The 17162-nt window shown below is 57.5% G+C and overlaps 2 protein-coding genes across 3 annotated transcripts; both read left to right on the top strand.

The window, feature by feature from the left end:
• Nucleotides 1–501: 501 nt before the first annotated feature.
• GMIP (GEM interacting protein) lies at nt 502–10011 on the top strand. Its single transcript, XM_016210796.2, has 21 exons — nt 502–569; nt 1512–1596; nt 1980–2055; nt 2157–2214; nt 2520–2645; nt 2728–2792; nt 2910–3017; nt 3471–3551; nt 3634–3804; nt 3896–4033; nt 4352–4548; nt 4867–4973; nt 5046–5135; nt 5414–5491; nt 5565–5719; nt 6045–6233; nt 6343–6480; nt 6581–6777; nt 7104–7485; nt 8792–8858; nt 8993–10011. The coding sequence occupies exons 1-21, from the start codon at nt 551–553 to the stop codon at nt 9373–9375; spliced, it is 2910 nt and encodes a 969-aa protein (XP_016066282.2). The 5' UTR covers nt 502–550; the 3' UTR covers nt 9376–10011.
• A 287-nt stretch (nt 10012–10298) lies between these two features.
• LPAR2 (lysophosphatidic acid receptor 2) lies at nt 10299–15997 on the top strand. 2 transcript variants are annotated; one of them, XM_087816841.1, is made up of 3 exons: nt 10299–10367; nt 11465–12206; nt 12920–15997. In XM_087816841.1, the coding sequence occupies exons 2-3, from the start codon at nt 11465–11467 to the stop codon at nt 13231–13233; spliced, it is 1056 nt and encodes a 351-aa protein (XP_087672967.1). In that variant the 5' UTR covers nt 10299–10367; the 3' UTR covers nt 13234–15997. The 2 variants fall into 2 exon arrangements, with proteins under 2 accessions (XP_087672967.1, XP_087672966.1); XM_087816840.1 differs by lacking the exon at nt 10299–10367 and adding an exon at nt 10607–10728.
• Nucleotides 15998–17162: the final 1165 nt, after the last annotated feature.

Below are 17162 nucleotides of genomic sequence, written 5' to 3'. Positions count from 1 at the left end.
CAAGAGCCTGATCTAGCTTTGAGGGTTGATGGGAGTCCCCCAGGCCAGGGGTCTCCAGCCACAAAGTGTTAGGGAACTTAGGATTTGGCTGTAGTTGGGCAGGACTGCAGGCCTCCACAAGAGGCTCCATGTCTAGTCGAGCTGGGATGGGTTCTGGGGTCCAAGGAGCCCTGAGCAGGGCTATAACTGGGTATGTGAAAGGGTCAGAAACAGGCTGACTCTGGGGAAGTGTGCTGGGGCTTTGGGGCCATGCAAAGATCTGGTCAGGATGGAGCCCTGGAGTGTTTATGTCTGGTGGTTGCCCAGCAGGCACTGGCCCTAGGGCATCTCCGCTCACCACTTGGGCAGGGGACTCCCTCAGTGCTTCGAAGCCTCGGGGGCGTGGCCTGCAGCAAGGGCGTGTTGGGGTGATAGAGTGGGGCGTGGTCAGCCTTGGGGCGGGGAGACGCGGAAGCTGGTGGCAGCTGCAGCAGGAAATCTGGGCTAGGCCCAGCGGGTGCGGCGCGGGATCCCATCCCAGTCCCCGTCCCCACCGAGTGATCCCTGGACCATGGACGCAGCAGAGCCGGGTAGGCAGTCCGGGATACGGGATCCAAGAGGGGCATCCCTGGCCATACCCCGCTTCCTAAATTGAGGGGCCATGGTTGTCCCTCTCCGTTCATAGAGCAGGGAAAGGAGTTCCTGAATGGGGAGGATGCCAGGGCTCCTCCATTGTGGGCACCGGACCCCCAAGCCTAGAGGGGCCCGGGACACCAGTCCCTGACCCCCTCCCCCTTTGGAGTGTTCACCCCGGATGCCTGGGGGAAGGGGCCCAGGAAGGGGAAGTGGCTGGTTCTGCTTTTGATATTTGTGATGGGGGCAGGGTGTCACAACTGCTGATGGAGAGGGGAGAGAGCGCCAATGAAGGATCCCCACTGGGTTGCTCCACAGCCCAGGGAGGATCAATGCTGACCTGGGCCCCATGGAAGAGGGGGTGCAGGGGGAAGCTGTTGCAGAAATGTAGCAAGTTTCCACTTGTGTTTGAGGCTTTCTTTTGTGTCTACTCTGTGCATGTTGTCAATCATTCAGTCTTTATGGCCCTCGTGGTTTCAGTCCGCCAGTGTTTCTACCACAGCTCTGTGCCTGTCTTTCCCACGTGTATTCCCATCTGTCTGGTCTGAGGTCCACGTGGTTCCATTGCCAAGCTGGCTCTCTTCCCTGGGGACAGGGTGACTGCATCTGGGGCATCTGTTTTGTCTCTTTGCTTCTGAGCCCATATGTTTATGGCTGTCTCTGCTCTCTGTGTTGGGTTGTACCTGAGTCCATCTGCCTGCCCTGAGTCAGCCCCACCCACCCAAGCCCACTTTCCCTCCCTTCCAACTCAGACACCCACCCCATTCCACACTCCCCACAGAACCAGAACTCTGTCTCTCTCCTCCTTCTCTCTTCCCACCCTCCAAACACCCAGCCAAGGTTCTATGGACTGAGGGAGGCTTCGGTGTACCCATGTGTAACACTCCCCCCCCTCCCAGGACTCCCCCCAGCTCCTGAGAGCAGGAAGAGGTATAGTGACATCTTCCGAAGCCTGGACAACCTTGAGATCTCACTGGGGAACGTGTGAGTCTGAGCCTGGGTCACCCCCAAATCCTGCCAAGATCTCCAAAACTTCCAAAATTCAACCCCCCAAATCTACTGGAAATCCCCATAGTGGTCCTAGAACCCCCACATATACTTCTGGTGACCCCTTAAAACATTTGAGATCCCTTTAATCCCACTCCCTGAACCCCAAAGTTACCTGTAACCTGTCAAACTATGTCTCAAGTTCCATAAAAAAGCTCATGTGGTTCTCCCCCCAAACCCCATCCCTTAGACCTCCCAGATACAAGAGATGTCACTGAGGTGGTATCCAGGACCATCCACCAAAGTACCCTGGGATCCTCAGCACCCCTAGGCAGGACAGCCTGGGTGGAGGGTGGTATCCTGATACCCTTACCTCCCAGGCCCCTTGAGATGCTGGCTGGAGACCCTGAACTTTCAGGAGACCCAGAGCTGGACAAGACCCCCACAGCCACTGTGGTGAGAGGCGGGCAGGGAGGAGGGGGCCTCCAGGAGGAGGGGCTTTAAGGAGGTGGGCCCCTGCCCTGCATATTCCTAAACACTCTCTCCCTCCCGCTCAGGCCAATGAAACCAGTCAATGGAGTGGCCCCTCCCTGGAGGGTCCTGCACCCCTTACAGGTAGGGGGGTTTGAGGCCAGGAGGTGGGGGCAGAAAGAAGTTCTTCCCTTAACAAGTCATCACCAACTGCCTGTCCCATGTACCCGGGGCACTGCAGTGCACACAGCAGAACTGAGCCCCTGCCTTTAAGTAGCCCATAGTCTGGGTGGAGAATCAGTGTAAAATTGCCAGTCATTGTAAAAGGGTATTTTGGGGAGTCATAGGGTGTAGGTAATAGTCACTGGTCTGGTCTAGAGGCTCAAGTGAGGTCAGGGTTCCAAGGGAGTTTAGGATTCAGAGGTCAGAGGTCCACCTGTCTGCCCCAGGAGAGGAACTGGACTTGAGGCTCATTCGGACCAAGGGTGGTGTGGACGCAGCCTTGGACTATGCCAAGACCTGGAGCCGCTATGCAAAGGAGCTGCTGGCCTGGACGGAGAAAAGAGCCAGCCTTGGTGAGAGTCCCTTCCACGTGGCCCCAGGCTCAAGGCAGCTCCCACACCCTGCGCAACTCAGACCCTTGCTGTTTCCTCCCAGAGCTGGAGTTTGCCAAAAGCGTTATGAAGATCGCCGAGGCTGGCAAGGTGTCAATTCAACAGCAGGTAACCATGACCAGCCCCCCCCCCCCGCCGCCCCCCGCAAGCCCAATCCCTCCAGAACCCAAGCCCAACCTCCCCTAGATCCTCAGCATCCTCCAACGCCCCCCCGCCCGCCCCCAGAGCCACATGCCACTGCAGTACATCTACACCCTGTTTCTGGATCACGACCTCAGCCTGGGAGCCCTGGCCTTGGAGACGGTGGCCCAGCAAAAAAGAGACTACTACCAGGTGAGGGAGCCATGCTGTCCAGGCATATTCTGTTCCCAACCTCCCAGCAGGAAGGCACTGTTACCATCAGGGCCGTTTTTGCTGATGAGGAAGCTGAGGCCCATGGATGCTGAGGAACTTGCCCAAGGTTCCTAGCAGAGATTCAAACCAGGCTTCCTGAGCAGTTGCAAAACTGTGCTTTTGTTTGTTGGTGGGGCTCAAGGTGAGGTACTGAGTGTTCCCCAAGAAGAGATTCTTGGCATCTCTGGGTGAAGGCAGGAAGGATGAGGTGACCACTAAGTCTCTTTATTGGGACACAGAGTGGGGGTGAGCAGGTCTGGGTGAGAGGTCCCCTCCCCCGCCCCAGAGAGAGTGCAGACCTTGAAAAGGGTCCAGAGGGTGAAAGGCACGTGGCCTCAGGGAGTGCAATGACCGGTAGCCCTGAGGCAGCACCCCATCCCCCATCATTGCCAGCCCCTGGCCGCCAAACGGACTGAGATTGAGAAGTGGCGGAAGGAGTTCAAGGAGCAGTGGATGAAAGAGCAGAAGCGGATGGTGAGACCCAGGCTGGATGAGGGTGAGCCAGGGGAGGAGCGGAAGGGGCGCTGACCATGCTCCTGCCCTGCCCTGCCCCCAGAATGAGGCGGTGCAGGCCCTGCGGAGGGCCCAGCTCCAGTATGGACAGCGAAGCGAGGAGCTGCGGGTGCGCTCCCAGGCATCCCTGGAGGACCTAGCCCCCCAGAACTCTCTGGGACCCAGCAAACAGCAAGAGAGGCGGCGGCGCTCTCGAGAGGAGGCCCAGGCCAAGGTGGTGACCCTGCCCCATGCCCCCCCCAGCGCTTCAGTGTCCCCCGCCCCATGCTGTCTCCCACATGCACCCCCGGCCTTGGTGTCTCCAGGCACAGGAGGCAGAGGCGTTGTACCACGCTAGTGTCCGTGAGGCCAATGCGAGGCAGCAGGACTTAGAGGCCACTAAGCAACGAATTGTGTCGCACATACGCAAGCTGGTGCTGCACGGGGACGAAGTGATGAGGCGGGTGAGACCCTACCCCCAGCTGAGCTCCTCTCCCCCCTGCTCTCCCTAAACTGCCTCCAGGACACCAGAACTCACTCCATCTCCATGGACAACCAGTTCCCGCCCCAGACCCTGACTGCACCTCTGCCTAGGCCCCACTCCCGTGGGGCCCTGTCCCCAGGATGATCTTGCCCAGCTCTGACCAGCCACTTTCCCTGTGACTGCCATCATCCCTAAGCTGCCTACAAATGTTCCACCCTAACCCCAAACCTTGACTATGCTGGTGTTTCTTGCCTCCACCCCCCATCTCTCATGCCCGGTCTCTGTGGTCTCCTGGCAGGTGACCCTGGGACTGTTCCACCTGCGAGGAGCTCAAGCAGAGCGTGGTCCCCGTGCCTTTGCCGCCCTGGCTGAGTGCTGTGCGCCCTTCGAGCCGGGCCAGCGCTACCAGGAGTTTGTGCAAACACTGCAGCCAGACGCCCTGCCACCCCCACCACCTGCCTTCTCTTTCCAGGAATTTGTTCCTACCCCACACAGGTGGGCCCCTAGGAGCAGAATCAGGAAGGAGCCCCAGAGATGGTGCCAGCTGTTGGCACCATGGGGCTGAAAACTCAGAGTCAGAGAACTCAAAGCCTCAGTACTTGGGTTTAGTACCCAAGGCTCTCATTTGGGAGCAGGGGTTGTCCCAGTCCTGGGAGGATCGGGACTTTCAGGTTACTGCACTGGCCATGATGCTTGTGCATATCAGGGCTTACAGACCCAAGTACTTGGAGTTGGATCCAAGATGCGGTCCCTGGGTGCTGTCACCCCTGGCCAGTGTCCTGGTTCTCAGAGCCCTCAAACCTGTCCTCTCAGCTCCCCTCTGGACACAAGAAAAAAGCTCTCCGGCCCCCCACCTCCACGGTTGGATGAGAGTGTAGCTGAACCAGGCCCTTGGGAGGACACAGGCATAGGCTGGCAGGGTGAGTACAGTGAGGAGCGGGCAGGAGTGGTGCTGGGGCAAGGGCCGTACTAATTGACCTGTCCCCTCCTAGGGACTCCAGGCCCCACTCCAGGCAGCGATGTGGACAGCGTGGGAGGTGGCAGTGAGTCTCGATCCCTGGACTCTCCCACTTCCAGCCCAGGTGGGGCCAGGACCTGGCCCTGACCCACTCCTAACCTCTGACCATCTTCCAGCCCAGACCAGGCTCTGATGTATAATCTCTAACCCATCCTTTGACCTCTAATGTACCCACACTCCTGACCTATTTCTTCAGCCTCTGATCTGTCTGACCCCTCTCCTGACCTCCGATCCTTTCCCCAAGGACATCTGTGGGTGGTTCTGAAAGGCCTGAAAAGCAGGATGGTCTCCTTACCCTTGGAACTTCCCCTGACCCCAACTTCTGTGATCCTCTGACTCCAGGCCCTGGCACAAGGCGGCTGGCGAAGGTCTCATCCACAGGCACTGAGTCTTCAGATGACTTTGAGGAGCGAGACCCTGGTGAGGCTGGGAGCAGGTGGGACAGGACTGGGGTGGGGGTGGACCATGCCCGCCTGACCCTATTTTCCTGCAGACCTGGGAGATGGACTTGAGAATGGGTCAGGCAGCCCCTTCAGGAAGTGGACACTGTCCAGCGCAGCCCAGACCCACCGGCTGCGGAGGCTGAGGGGCCCAGCCAAGTGCCGAGAGTGTGAGGCCTTCATGGTCAGCGGGACCGAATGTGAGGAGGTGTGGCCCAGGCCAATGACCCAGTGCTCTCTGCTGACCCCCAGTGACCTCCCTGAGCCCAGGCACCTCCATGACCTGATATTCCTGTGACCTTCCTGCCCCTGGCACCAGCCCTGGTCCAATGATTTCCCATGAGCTTCCCTTTCCCTAAGGATCCTTACAACCTTCACTTCTCCTGCTGACCCCCAATGACCTCCCTGACCCTGTGACCTCCCCCCATGCCTGTGCTTTCTTTTTTAAGGAATCTGTTCTTTATTTATGCAAAACATTTTCTAAATTAATTTTTATTTGCTACCAATGAATTTGCTACCACCACCACCCCCAGTGCTTTCTGACCTGCCACAAGCGCTGCCTTGAGACTCTGCTGATCCTCTGTGGACACAGGCGGCTCCCAGCCCGGACAGCCCTCTTTGGGGTCGACTTCCTGCAGCTGCCCAGGGATTTCCCAGAGGAGGTGCCCTTTGTAGTCACCAGGTGCACGGCAGAGATAGAACAGCGCGCTCTGGGTGTGCAGGTGCTACCTTGACCCTTAACCCTTGACATTTGACCACCCCCAGCAATGGCCTGACCCTCTCCATGGCTGGATTACAACCCAGGTATTTCTTTCCCACCCTACCCTGCAGGGCATTTATCGGGTCAGCGGGTCCCGGGTCCGTGTGGAACGGCTATGCCAGGCTTTTGAGAATGGCCGAGCATTGGTGGACCTGTCCGGGAACTCACCTCATGATGTCTCAAGTGTCCTCAAGAGATTCCTCCAGGAGGTAGGTGCTCAGGGAGCAGGGACAGGGGCTGGGCAGGCTTAGGCTAAGGACCCTCTGCAGCCTACCCATACCCATGTCCCCTCTGCCATTCCACCTCCAGCTCACTGACCCCGTGGTTCCCTTCCACTTCTACGATGCCTTCATCTCTCTGGCTAAAACCCTGCATGCTAACCCTGGGCATGAGCCTGGGAACCCCAGTCCCAGCCCTGAGGTTATTCGCTTGCTGAAGACCCTCTTGGTGCAGCTGCCTGGCTCTAACTACAACACCCTGCGGCACATGGTGGCTCATCTGTTCAGGTGTGCACTATCCCTACCCTGAAATAGACTTCTGACCTGAGGCATGGATCTGTGACCCCTGCCCTGGACATGTGACTACTGACCCCTGGGACTGACCTCTGACCTTTGCATGTGTTTTCTGAGCTCTGAACCTTAATACATGACTTCTGACTTTTGGTGTCTACTCTTGACCCTCATCGCTGGGTATGTAGCTGCTGGTCTCAAACAATGACCAGGGCCACTGACCCGTGATGGGCAAGTTGCCACTAGTCTGGCCTTCAGGTCCTACCGGATGAGTAATGACTGGGCACTCTGTGCCTTTACCCTTCTCCTCACCCCATCCCCAGGGTGGCTGCACAGTTTGAGGAAAACAAGATGTCTGCCAACAACTTGGGCATTGTGTTTGGACCAACGCTGCTGCGGCCACCAGACGGTCCTGGGACAGCTGGCACTGGCTCTGTTACCTGCCTCCTGGACTTCGGGTACCAGGCCCAGCTTGTCGAGTTCCTCATAGTGCACTATGAACAGATCTTTGGGATGGATGAGCTCCCCCTGGCCACTGAGCTCCCGCCTCAAGACCCCAGCCCGACCCCTGGGCCCCTCACAACCAGCACCCAGCCACCACCCCCATACCTTGCCCCAGATCCCCTGCTCCCAACCCTACCGTCAGACCCAGACCCTGAGCCCTACAGTGCCCTGGAGAAGCATCCTGAGGCCATGCCCACCGAGGTAAGAACCAGCTGGGCCCACAGACATGGGGAGGGTCTTCTCTCCACTTAATCTCCTTTCTCTCCTCTCTTCCTTCCTTCCTTTCCCTTTAAAATTTTCTCTTTCATTCCTTCCTTATGTACCCTGTGCTCATTCTAGAAGGAAAAGTGAGGAATGGAATTGGGGAGGGGTGGTAATAATGGAGTAACAATAGGATACAGCCCTGCAGAGGGTGATCATTCATTCCTTCAACAGAATATTTATTGAACACCTATGTGCCAAGCATTGTTCTAGGTATTACATATACATCAGTGAGCAGAATATTCAAGGACCCCATTTTCTTGGTGCCTGCATTCTCATGTGAAAGAAACCAGAAAAAGAAAAATACGATACAGAGTTAGTTATATAGGATGTTATATGGTGACAAGTACTATGGAGAAAAGAAAGGGTAACATAAGGTAAGAGATATCAGGGGCACCAAGGTGAGAGGTGATGGACAGTTTGCAGCAGTAAGTAGGATGGTGTGGTCAGGTCTCACGGAGAAGGTGGATTTGAGCAAAGACTGGGAGGATGTGAAGGAGAAATAAGCCCGGTGAAGATCAGGGTAAGTGTGTTCCAGGCAAAGGGAATAGTCAGAGCAAAGGCCCTGAGGTGGGAGCATGCCTGGTGTGTCCAAGGCACAGCTCCGAATGAGGGGAAGGGTCAAAAATGAGGCCAAAGGGGTCTGTGGGCCACCACCTACTATGCATAGACACTTTATAGGCTTCCTGTCATTCTCACCACAGCCCTGAGTGGTAGATGCTGTTTGTGAAAACCATTTACAGATGAGACTTCTAGAGGGGTTTCCCTGTCCCTCAGATTCTTGCCGTTCCCGAGCTGGGAAAAGGGCTGCAAGTATTCTGTGAGACTCTGAGAACTAGAGTGACTCAGAAAGTGCTCAGGACAGTGTCTGACACATACAAAGAACTCCAGTTGCTATTAGCATTTAGCTAAAAGCACAACAGTAAGAATATACAGCTAAACAGGTGTAAGAGAATAGAGCAGGTAGGAGATTCTCCTCATCCTAGTGTGGAGATGGTTAAGTCACAACCTGGCCTGGCCCTCTGCTGAACAAGGGCATTCCTGCCCTCACAGAGCCCACAGTTGAGACCAATAACTTTGCTCTGCACAGCAGGACAAGCAGGACACTGTTAAGGGCATCATCTCTCTCCAGACACCAAAACTACAAAGGAACTTGCATGTCTAGGAACAAACTCTCAGTTCTCCAAGAGTCTCAAAGAACTGGGATTTTACTGCTGGGGTCTTGGTCTTGGATTTCTCCCTACAGATTCTAACTCCACAGAGTGACCAGAGAGAGGAAGTGGCCAAAGACACCAAAGACGAGAGAGGGGAAGGTGAGTGTGTTGGGGAGTAACCCAGGAGTTCTGGGGGTACCCCTGCCTAGGGTAGTTGGCAGAGAGATGACTCTCAGGGGGGGCGACATCCAGAAGACTTCATGATGCTCAGCAATGACCACCCCATTCCATAGTGTCCAGCCACGGCCCTGAGGACTCACTCCTGGGGACACAGTCCCGTGGCTACTTCAGCCGCCAGCCAGTAAAGTATCCCCGGGGAGGAGTGCGGCCTGTCACCCACCAGCTGTCCAGCTTGGCCCTAGTGGCTTCCAAATTGTGCGAGGAGACCCCTGTCACATCAGGGCCCCAAGGGAGCTTGAGGAGGAGGGGACCAGGCCCTGCTGCTGCCTCCCCTGAGAGCAGCCCCCTGCGCCGCACCCCACTGCCCAAGCATTTTGAGATCACCCAGGAGACAGCCCGGCTACTCTCCAAGCTGCACAGAGAGGATGTGCCCAAGGCCACCTGCCACCCGGAGGACCCTCAGCCTGAGGATGAGGAAGCCGAGGACCATCTCTGACCATCCTAGCACTCTGAACAAATGGCCCAGGACTGAGGAGATAGACTCACTCCTTCTCGAGAGTTCAATGTTGGGGGTTCTAAGAGTTCCTATAAGGAAAAACTGCACAGCCTGGCAGATTAGAACCCTTTTTGGGGCAATCTACCAGAACACCCAACTAGACACAGGTTACTGCCAAGCATCAGGGCCACTCAGGTTCAGAGGTCATCAGGGTCAATACTCAGGTTCAGTACAGGCCACAGGATCCTTGGAGTCCACCCTAGTCTCTGACCTCTTGGACAGGGGTACCTTTTTGCTACTTTGGTTTATGGCCATTTCCCCACCTCCGCCCACCTTCTTAGCTGACCCCAAGTGCCCAGATCTGGGAGTGGGGGAGTTACAGCCCAGACACATCCTGGTGGTGCCTGGGGTCTGATGGCCTCTGAATAAACTGTGTCTTTATGTCCTTGAGTGTCTTTCTTTGCCAGGTGAGGGCAGCAGCATCTGGCCCTATTTCACCCATGAGGGACACCAGGGCCTCCTTTCTCAGCACCTATAGGCAGTTGGGTGGCCCGGAGCTGAGTCACGCCGCCCGGCCCTGCGGGAGCTCTCGTCCCGGACGCAGTCCTGCCTGATCAAATATAACAAAGTGCAGATAACCGGGACAATGGAGCTGTGTGCTCGGCGACGCAGGCCCAGGGGCGTGGGCCGGGGGCGGGATTACGAGAGAAACTCGAGTGCGGGGACGGTCTACCCAGGAGGTCCCGGGGCTCGGCATCTCCTCGCCCGAAGGCGCGATGGGGAGGGGGTCCGGGCGGTGGGAGCCCGGTCGGATCAGGGCGTGGCCTGGAGCTCGGCGGCGGATTGGGCGCGAGGGAGCGGGGCTGGGCCAGCGCGGGGGTGCGGGCCGGGGACCACCCGGAGCTGAGCCCCGGCGCGGGAGGTCACGGCGGGAATTCTCCAGCCCCGAGTGACTCGGCGGCCCCCAAGGCCCGAAACTGCGGGCGCGTGAGGTGTGCGGGGCCGGGATGGGGGGTCCCCCGCCGGAAGTGGAGAGGGGCCGCGAGGCGGGGAGGAAATGGGGGACTGCGGTTCCGGGCGAGCCGGTCTCCCCTCGCCCGGCTGCAGAGGCGGGGCTCCCCCAGGTGGCGGGGACGGGGCGGGGCTCCCCCAGGTGGCGGGGGCGGGGCGCCGGGGCGGGGCTGGAACCTGCTGGGACTGGACGGCGGGGGCGGGGCCGCGCCTCCCTCGCCGTCGGCCGCGGGCGCCGAGCGCGCCCGACTCTCCACTCCCCGCGCGGTCGCTGGGCCATGGTCTCGGACCCGGCCCTTCCCACCGCGGGGCCGCCGGGTCTGCGGCGAGACGGGCGCGCAGGTGAGGCCGGCGCGGACGGGGGCGGATGGGCGCGGGCCCCAGGGAGGGTGCGGCCCCCTTCTGCCCTAAGCCCCTGCTCAGCCTGGGGGTCCAGAAGCCCCGCCAGCCGCGCCGTAGTCGAGGAGGCCACCGTGGTCCCGCGTCCCACCCGGAACGGCGCGGCGCGCCTCCCGCTTCGGGAGCGCTCTAGCCCAAAGCCCGCCGCCCGGCTTCTGGGGCTGTCTCGCTGCCATCGGGACTCCCCAGTCACCTCCAGGCCCCAGCACCCACCGCCTGCACGGTCCCAACTGTGACCCACCCTGAGCACACATGCCCCCAGGGCTCTACTCTCTCCTCCCTCCTCTACTTTCACAGCCCACACCCCTTTGTCCTGCCCTAACCCCCACCCCCAACCGGAACAGATTGGCCTCAGATTGGCAGCACGTGGGCAGATGGGTTTTGTTTTGTTTCTTTAGGTTACAAAACAAAACCAACTGGAAAGAAAACAAGTAAACCCAACCAGTTGTTTGATTTGTGAGAGTCTTAAATAACAGCTGTCCCACCACCACCCCACAACCCATGGAGCTTGCTTTTCTAGATCACCCTGGTCCCCAATAACACCACTTTGCCCTGACCCGTTTGAGTTTGAGAGCCTTGGCCTTCCTGTCCTGTGCCTGTCCTCTGTGTGCTGCTCCTTTCTATGTATGTCCTTCCAACAAGTGCCACTTGCATTGACCTTTTCCTCTGTGCCCCTCAGATGGTTACCATGGGCCAGTGCTACTACAATGAGACCATCGGCTTCTTCTACAACAACAGTGGCAAGGAGCTGAGCTCCTACTGGCGGCCCAAGGATGTGGTTGTGGTAGCACTGGGACTGGCAGTCAGTGTTCTGGTGCTGCTAACCAACCTTTTGATCATTGCAGCCATCGCCTCCAACCGCCGCTTCCATCAGCCCATTTACTACCTTCTGGGGAACCTGGCCGCAGCTGACCTCTTTGCCGGTGTGGCCTACCTCTTCCTCATGTTTCACACTGGCCCACGCACAGCACGGCTCTCACTGCAGGGCTGGTTTGTGCGGCAGGGTCTGCTAGACACAAGCCTGACTGCATCAGTGGCCACACTGCTGGCCATTGCCGTGGAGCGGCACCGCAGCGTGATGGCTGTGCAGCTGCACAGCCGCTTGCCCCGGGGCCGTGTGGTCATGCTCATTGTGGGAGTGTGGGTAGCTGCGCTGGGCCTGGGGCTGCTGCCCGCCCACTCATGGCACTGCCTCTGTGCTCTGGACAGCTGCTCACGCATGGCCCCCCTGCTCAGCCGCTCCTACCTGGCCGTCTGGGCCCTGTCCAGCCTGCTTGTCTTCCTGCTCATGGTGGCTGTCTACACCCGCATTTTCTTCTATGTTCGTCGGCGGGTGCAGCGCATGGCAGAGCATGTCAGCTGCCACCCCCGCTACCGTGAGACCACACTCAGCCTGGTCAAGACTGTTGTCATCATCCTGGGTGAGTGGGACCCCACTTTCCCCCAATCCTCCGAGACCTGATGGAGGATCGTGATGGGAGGAGATGATTTGGGTGGGGAAGGTTCTCCAAGGAGGTGATATGTGAGCAGACACCTAAATGCTAGAGAAGGGAAAGGAGTTCCAGGCAGGACGGGGCCAGCACCTCCCGAGAGGAGAGGAGGTCAGCACAGCCTCATAGGGCACAGACAGAAGTCAGATTTTGCTCTGAAATCTGTGGGAAGCCTTTGAGAGTTTTTAGCAGGGAATAATGTGGTCACTCTGGCTACTGAAATGTTGGGTGGCCTGGATAGGGCAGGCAGCAAGAGGCCTTCCCATTAGTATGTACCCCACCACCACACACACACACAAGAACAAGGAGCGACTCTTCCCAATGATCACCTTCTCCCCACTGAGTAACTGGCCTGTCCCACAGTGACGTCCTTTCCCCCGTAGACTAGATCTCCATGTAGAAACGTCCAGGGCTCTGGCCAGACTGTACCAGTTAGGAAAGGTGTCCCTTCTGGCAGACAAGTCAGAATAGTCTCTTAGCAGTTCTGCCTCATCACTCTGCCAAGGCATCAAGACAAGCCTCCCTGGCACTACAAATCACAGCTGTCCTCCAAGTTCTAGACACCCCTCCAGCCCTAAGCTGAGAGCTGTGGGTGCCAGGCCCCCTGACAGCTGGCCCTGCTCACCTTGGGCTCCATCCCACAGGGGCGTTTGTGGTCTGCTGGACACCGGGCCAGGTGGTGCTGCTCCTAGACGGTCTGGACTGCAAGTCTTGCGATGTCCTGGCCGTGGAGAAGTATTTCCTACTCTTGGCTGAGGCCAACTCACTGGTCAATGCTGTGGTATACTCCTGCCGTGATGCTGAGATGCGCCGCACCTTCCGCCGTCTCCTCTGCTGTCTGTGCCTCCGCCGGTCCTCTCATGAGTCTGCCCGCTACACACCCTCCACCCGGACAGGCGCCAGCACTCGCATCATGCTCTCTGAGAATGGCCACCCCCTGATGGACTCCACCCTTTAGCCAGCCCTGGACTTCAGTGGGATACAGCAAATGCCAGGTCACACTGCTGACTACTTGTGGATGTGCCTGGTTCAACCCAATTTGAAGGACAGAATTAAAGGCAGACTTTCAGTCTGGATGGCACACCACCACTGCCAGACCTCCGCAGACACACAACTCTGTCTGCTCCAGGGCCTGGGGGTATGTGGTCATCTCCAGGTGCCCAGGAGAGTGTCAGATGGGGTCCAGGAATCTGGCTCTTCAATCATCTCAGGTTGTAGGGTTTTTAACGGACATTTTTCTGTTTTACTGCACATCCCTGGTAAACCCTGTGGACTGCTTCCTTGTCCGTGGTGGTATGTGTTAAAAATAGGAGATGAGGACTCCTTCAGGCCACACTGCCTAAAATAACAAGGATGGATCATGGATGCACCATCTGCCTGAGGCTGACTCTTCAGGGGCACAGTGTTTATGGCCCTGTGAGGCCTCTGGGCTCGCCCGTCCCCGTTAGACTTGAGGGGGGCATATTAAGGAGTAAACCTTTCTTTCTCCTCTGAGGTCTCCAAAGCACTTTCTGCCATCAACTGTCAGTCACTATGTCCCAGAACTATCCACCTCAGCTTTAGCCTGGCAGGGACCCTTCAACATGGCATCTCTTCAGCCCTGTTCTCATTCCCCTCTGGCTGGCTGTTACTCCATCTTTCTTGGAGTCTTGCATCTGTTCCCTCTTGTCTGTCTTCTCCACATGTTCCCCTGCCTCCATCTTGCCAACTGCCTGTCTTCATCCTCTGGAGCCCAGAGTAGTTCATGGCCCATGTGAGTCCTCTCTCGGCCGCCTGCCCTTTTGTCTGAGTCCAGGTTAACAGTCAGGTGTGTCCATCCCATTGCACACTACACACCTGTGGGCCAGGGGTAGTGGGATCCATGGAACGGTGCAAGATTTGAGTGTTGCCATTTCTCAAGCTCCTCTAATGTTGCCTGAACACTGATAAGCATTTTAGATGCGTTATTTAATCATCACCTGCAAGTATTACACTTATTTTCATGTGAGGACAGTGGCTCTGAGAGGCTGAGATCTAGCCCATGGTTACAGAGCTTTGAAAGGGCACAGAGATGCATCCAGGGACTAGAGAGGCCCCTGGGGAAAGGGCTTCAGATTCCCACAAAGTGTGGAATTGGTCACAAGCTCGACCTGGTTTTTCCCACCTCACCCCACATCCCCCAAAGGCCTCAGACATACTAGACCCCTGATGATGAGCCACGTCTCTCTCCGATGTTCATAGAGACACCCTGCTAGGCATAGTGTAGGCCAGATTCTGGATTCTCTGCTTCCACCTAAGGAGGAGATAGGGTTATGTCCCTACTTCACACACACAGTAACAGCTGAATTGGAAACCAGGCCTCCCATCAGATTCCCAGTTCTTAAAGCTACTAACATATGCATTGCCAAAGAACTGAAAACATCTATGTCCTACATTAAATGGGGCTGGGCTTCCCTTTGGGGAAACGCCCAGCCCTAAGGCAGCTTTGTGAGGAGGTAAGAATGAACTGGGGTGCTGGTCACTTCAGGGTCCAAGGTGGGCAGCATGGATCGCAGGGCCTGGGGCCTGAATCTCCAGAGGTGATGATTCACGCCAGCAGCTTCCACCACGTGCCTGGGCACATGCCTGTGAATGATGCAGTCTTTGCCTCCATGGAGCTCTGTGTTTGTTGGACAGGCGTGTCACTTTGAGGACCGAGGCAGCCAACCAACTCCTATGATCTCCAAAAGACAGATCTGTGTTTCACCTGCTCTGACCTGACTGCTCTTGTATCAGCATCCTCCAGGTTCTAACTCAGAATCCTTGAGTCTCCTTTGGAATTGTGTCCCACCAGTTTTTCCCTCTCTTGTAGGTCTCTCTTCTCTATCAGGTGACTTCAAGTTTTTTGGTTTAAAAAAAACACACGTTTTTTTAATTCATTTCAGAGATAGGGAGAGGGGGAGAGAGATAGAAGCATCAAGGATGACAGTCCTCACTGATTGGCTGCATCCTGCACGACCCCTACTGGAGATCCAGCCTGCAACTGGGGCATGTGCCCTGACCAGGAATCGAACCATGACCTCCAGGTTCATGGGTCAACGTTCAACTACTGAGCCACACCAGCCGGACTGACTTAAAGTTTTTGTCTCTGCTGGTGTTTGAAGCTTTCAAACACCTACACCCAACCCCCACCCCATTCTCTGAAGGATGACCAAAATTATCCACTATTTTCAGGCCTCCTGTACAAGTGCTGTGCTAGCAGCTGACCTTTTCATGCAGGGCCTTCGCTCTCTCTGGCACCCATGTTCTAGAACTTCCTCTTACAGGGGCCAAGTGTCAGCTCTCATCAGGAAGCTTTGGAGGTAGTTCTTACACTGGTTCCATCACTCATTTCCATTCCCTGCTGTCTATTTTGGAGTCCCCCAATCCAATGGCACCAGATGGTTATTGCATTTCCTCTCCAGCAGCAATGGGAACCCTACCCTGAAGGGTTGCCAGCCAGGCTGAGGACCTTTTACGAGCCTGCACCTGGAGCCTGCCCTCACAGCACACAGGCTCCAGGCAGTCCCATGAAGTCGGATAAGTAATTCCTGTCCAGCCTGTTCCTTTTCTCGCAGGAGGAGCTGCTTTCTTGAGGTGCACCTCAGCGTAGGTCTTCTGGAAGTATCCATTCTTTAAGTAACCATGTGGTAGCGTTTTCTGGACCTGGAATGCTGCAGAGCAAGAGAAGCAATAAACAAGAGAGCGGTCATGCTCAAACCAGACCTTGAAAGGTGAATCGAACGAACGTCTACAGCTGAGAAAATCGCTCACTTCTGACCTCGCAGCCACCGTCACCATACACTGTGAGCCTCGTGGAAAGCTTCCAGCATTAGGGGACTGAGCAGCGGGCGGTGGCCGGCTTGTGGAGATGAAGGGGGTGGGGGTGTTGATGCAGCTTTGAGGGCCAAGGGAGATTCTGAGAAGGAAGGAGTTGCTGGGGGGAAGAGTGGGCTGCTCTGAAACGCGAGGGTCCCCGAGGAGAGGAGGGGAGGCGCAGATGTGCAGGCCTCAGAGGAGGAGTAAGGTCTCTATAGAGCAGCTGCGGGGGGGGGGGGTGCTAGAGGCGGAGCCACGAACGGCGGAGACGCGGGGTCAGGCCTCTGGAGCGGGGCGGGGCCGGCGGGGCCTCGGGCGCTGGAGGAGGCGCGGAGCGGAGGAGGCGCCTTTGCCTCGACAAGCCCTAGGGCGCCCGCGGCCTTGCGGGGCTGCTGGGGCGTGTCCGTGGGCGGGGCGCGCGGCTGCCAGACCCACGCAAGTGCTCCAGACTCCGCGGCTCCTCCTCGGCGCCCGGGGGTGTCCCGCCGCCCGGGGCTGCCCGAGCTCGTAGGCGTCCTGCGGCAGGTCCCGGGCATCGCCGACCAGAGCCTGGAGGGGCCGCAGGCCGGGTGCTGCGCGGGCTGGGCTGGGGCGGGCCGAGCGGCCGGGCCGGCTGGAGGTGTGGAGCAGGGCGACAGCTTGGGGTGCGTCTGTAAGAGGGGAGGGGGGGTGTGGGGAGGCTTGGGAAGGGCGAAAAAAAGGGTTTATGGGGTTAAAATGGGTCAGATTGGCCCTAGCCGGTTTGCGTCAGTGGTTAGAGCGTGGGCCTGCGGATGGAAGGGTCCTGGGGTCAATTCCGGCCAAGGGCACGTACCTGGTTTGCAGGCTCGATCCCCGCCCCGCTCCGGGCACGTGTGGGAGGCAACCAATCGATGTGTCTCTCTCACATCGACATTTCTCTCGCCCCCTTCCACTCCGAAAAGCAATGGAGAAAATACCCTCGGGTGAGGATTAAGTAAAATAATAAAATAATAGAACGGATTGAAAGTTTATGGGGTGGTGGGTTTTAGGAGATCGTCCTGGGGCGGGAGGGATGGGTTTAAGGGGAATTCCTGGGCGGAGAGGTTTACG

The sequence above is a fragment of the Miniopterus natalensis genome, chromosome 4, assembly GCF_054644295.1.
Source record: "Miniopterus natalensis isolate mMinNat1 chromosome 4, mMinNat1.hap1, whole genome shotgun sequence".
In the NCBI taxonomy this organism is placed as follows: Eukaryota; Metazoa; Chordata; class Mammalia; order Chiroptera; family Miniopteridae; genus Miniopterus; species Miniopterus natalensis.
This window is presented reverse-complemented; position numbering and strand designations above follow the sequence as displayed.

Excerpts from the sequence above, each read along its gene's own strand:
- LPAR2 (XM_087816841.1), top strand. The coding sequence starts at position 11,465 with ATGGTTACCATGGGCCAGTGCTACTACAATGAGACCATCGGCTTCTTC. Across the intron at positions 12,207-12,919 it reads GACTGTTGTCATCATCCTGG|GGGCGTTTGTGGTCTGCTGG; the intron begins GTGAGTGGGACC and ends TCCATCCCACAG.
- GMIP (XM_016210796.2), top strand. Across the intron at positions 4,549-4,866 it reads TTTGTTCCTACCCCACACAG|CTCCCCTCTGGACACAAGAA; the intron begins GTGGGCCCCTAG and ends CTGTCCTCTCAG. Across the intron at positions 5,492-5,564 it reads CTTTGAGGAGCGAGACCCTG|ACCTGGGAGATGGACTTGAG; the intron begins GTGAGGCTGGGA and ends ATTTTCCTGCAG.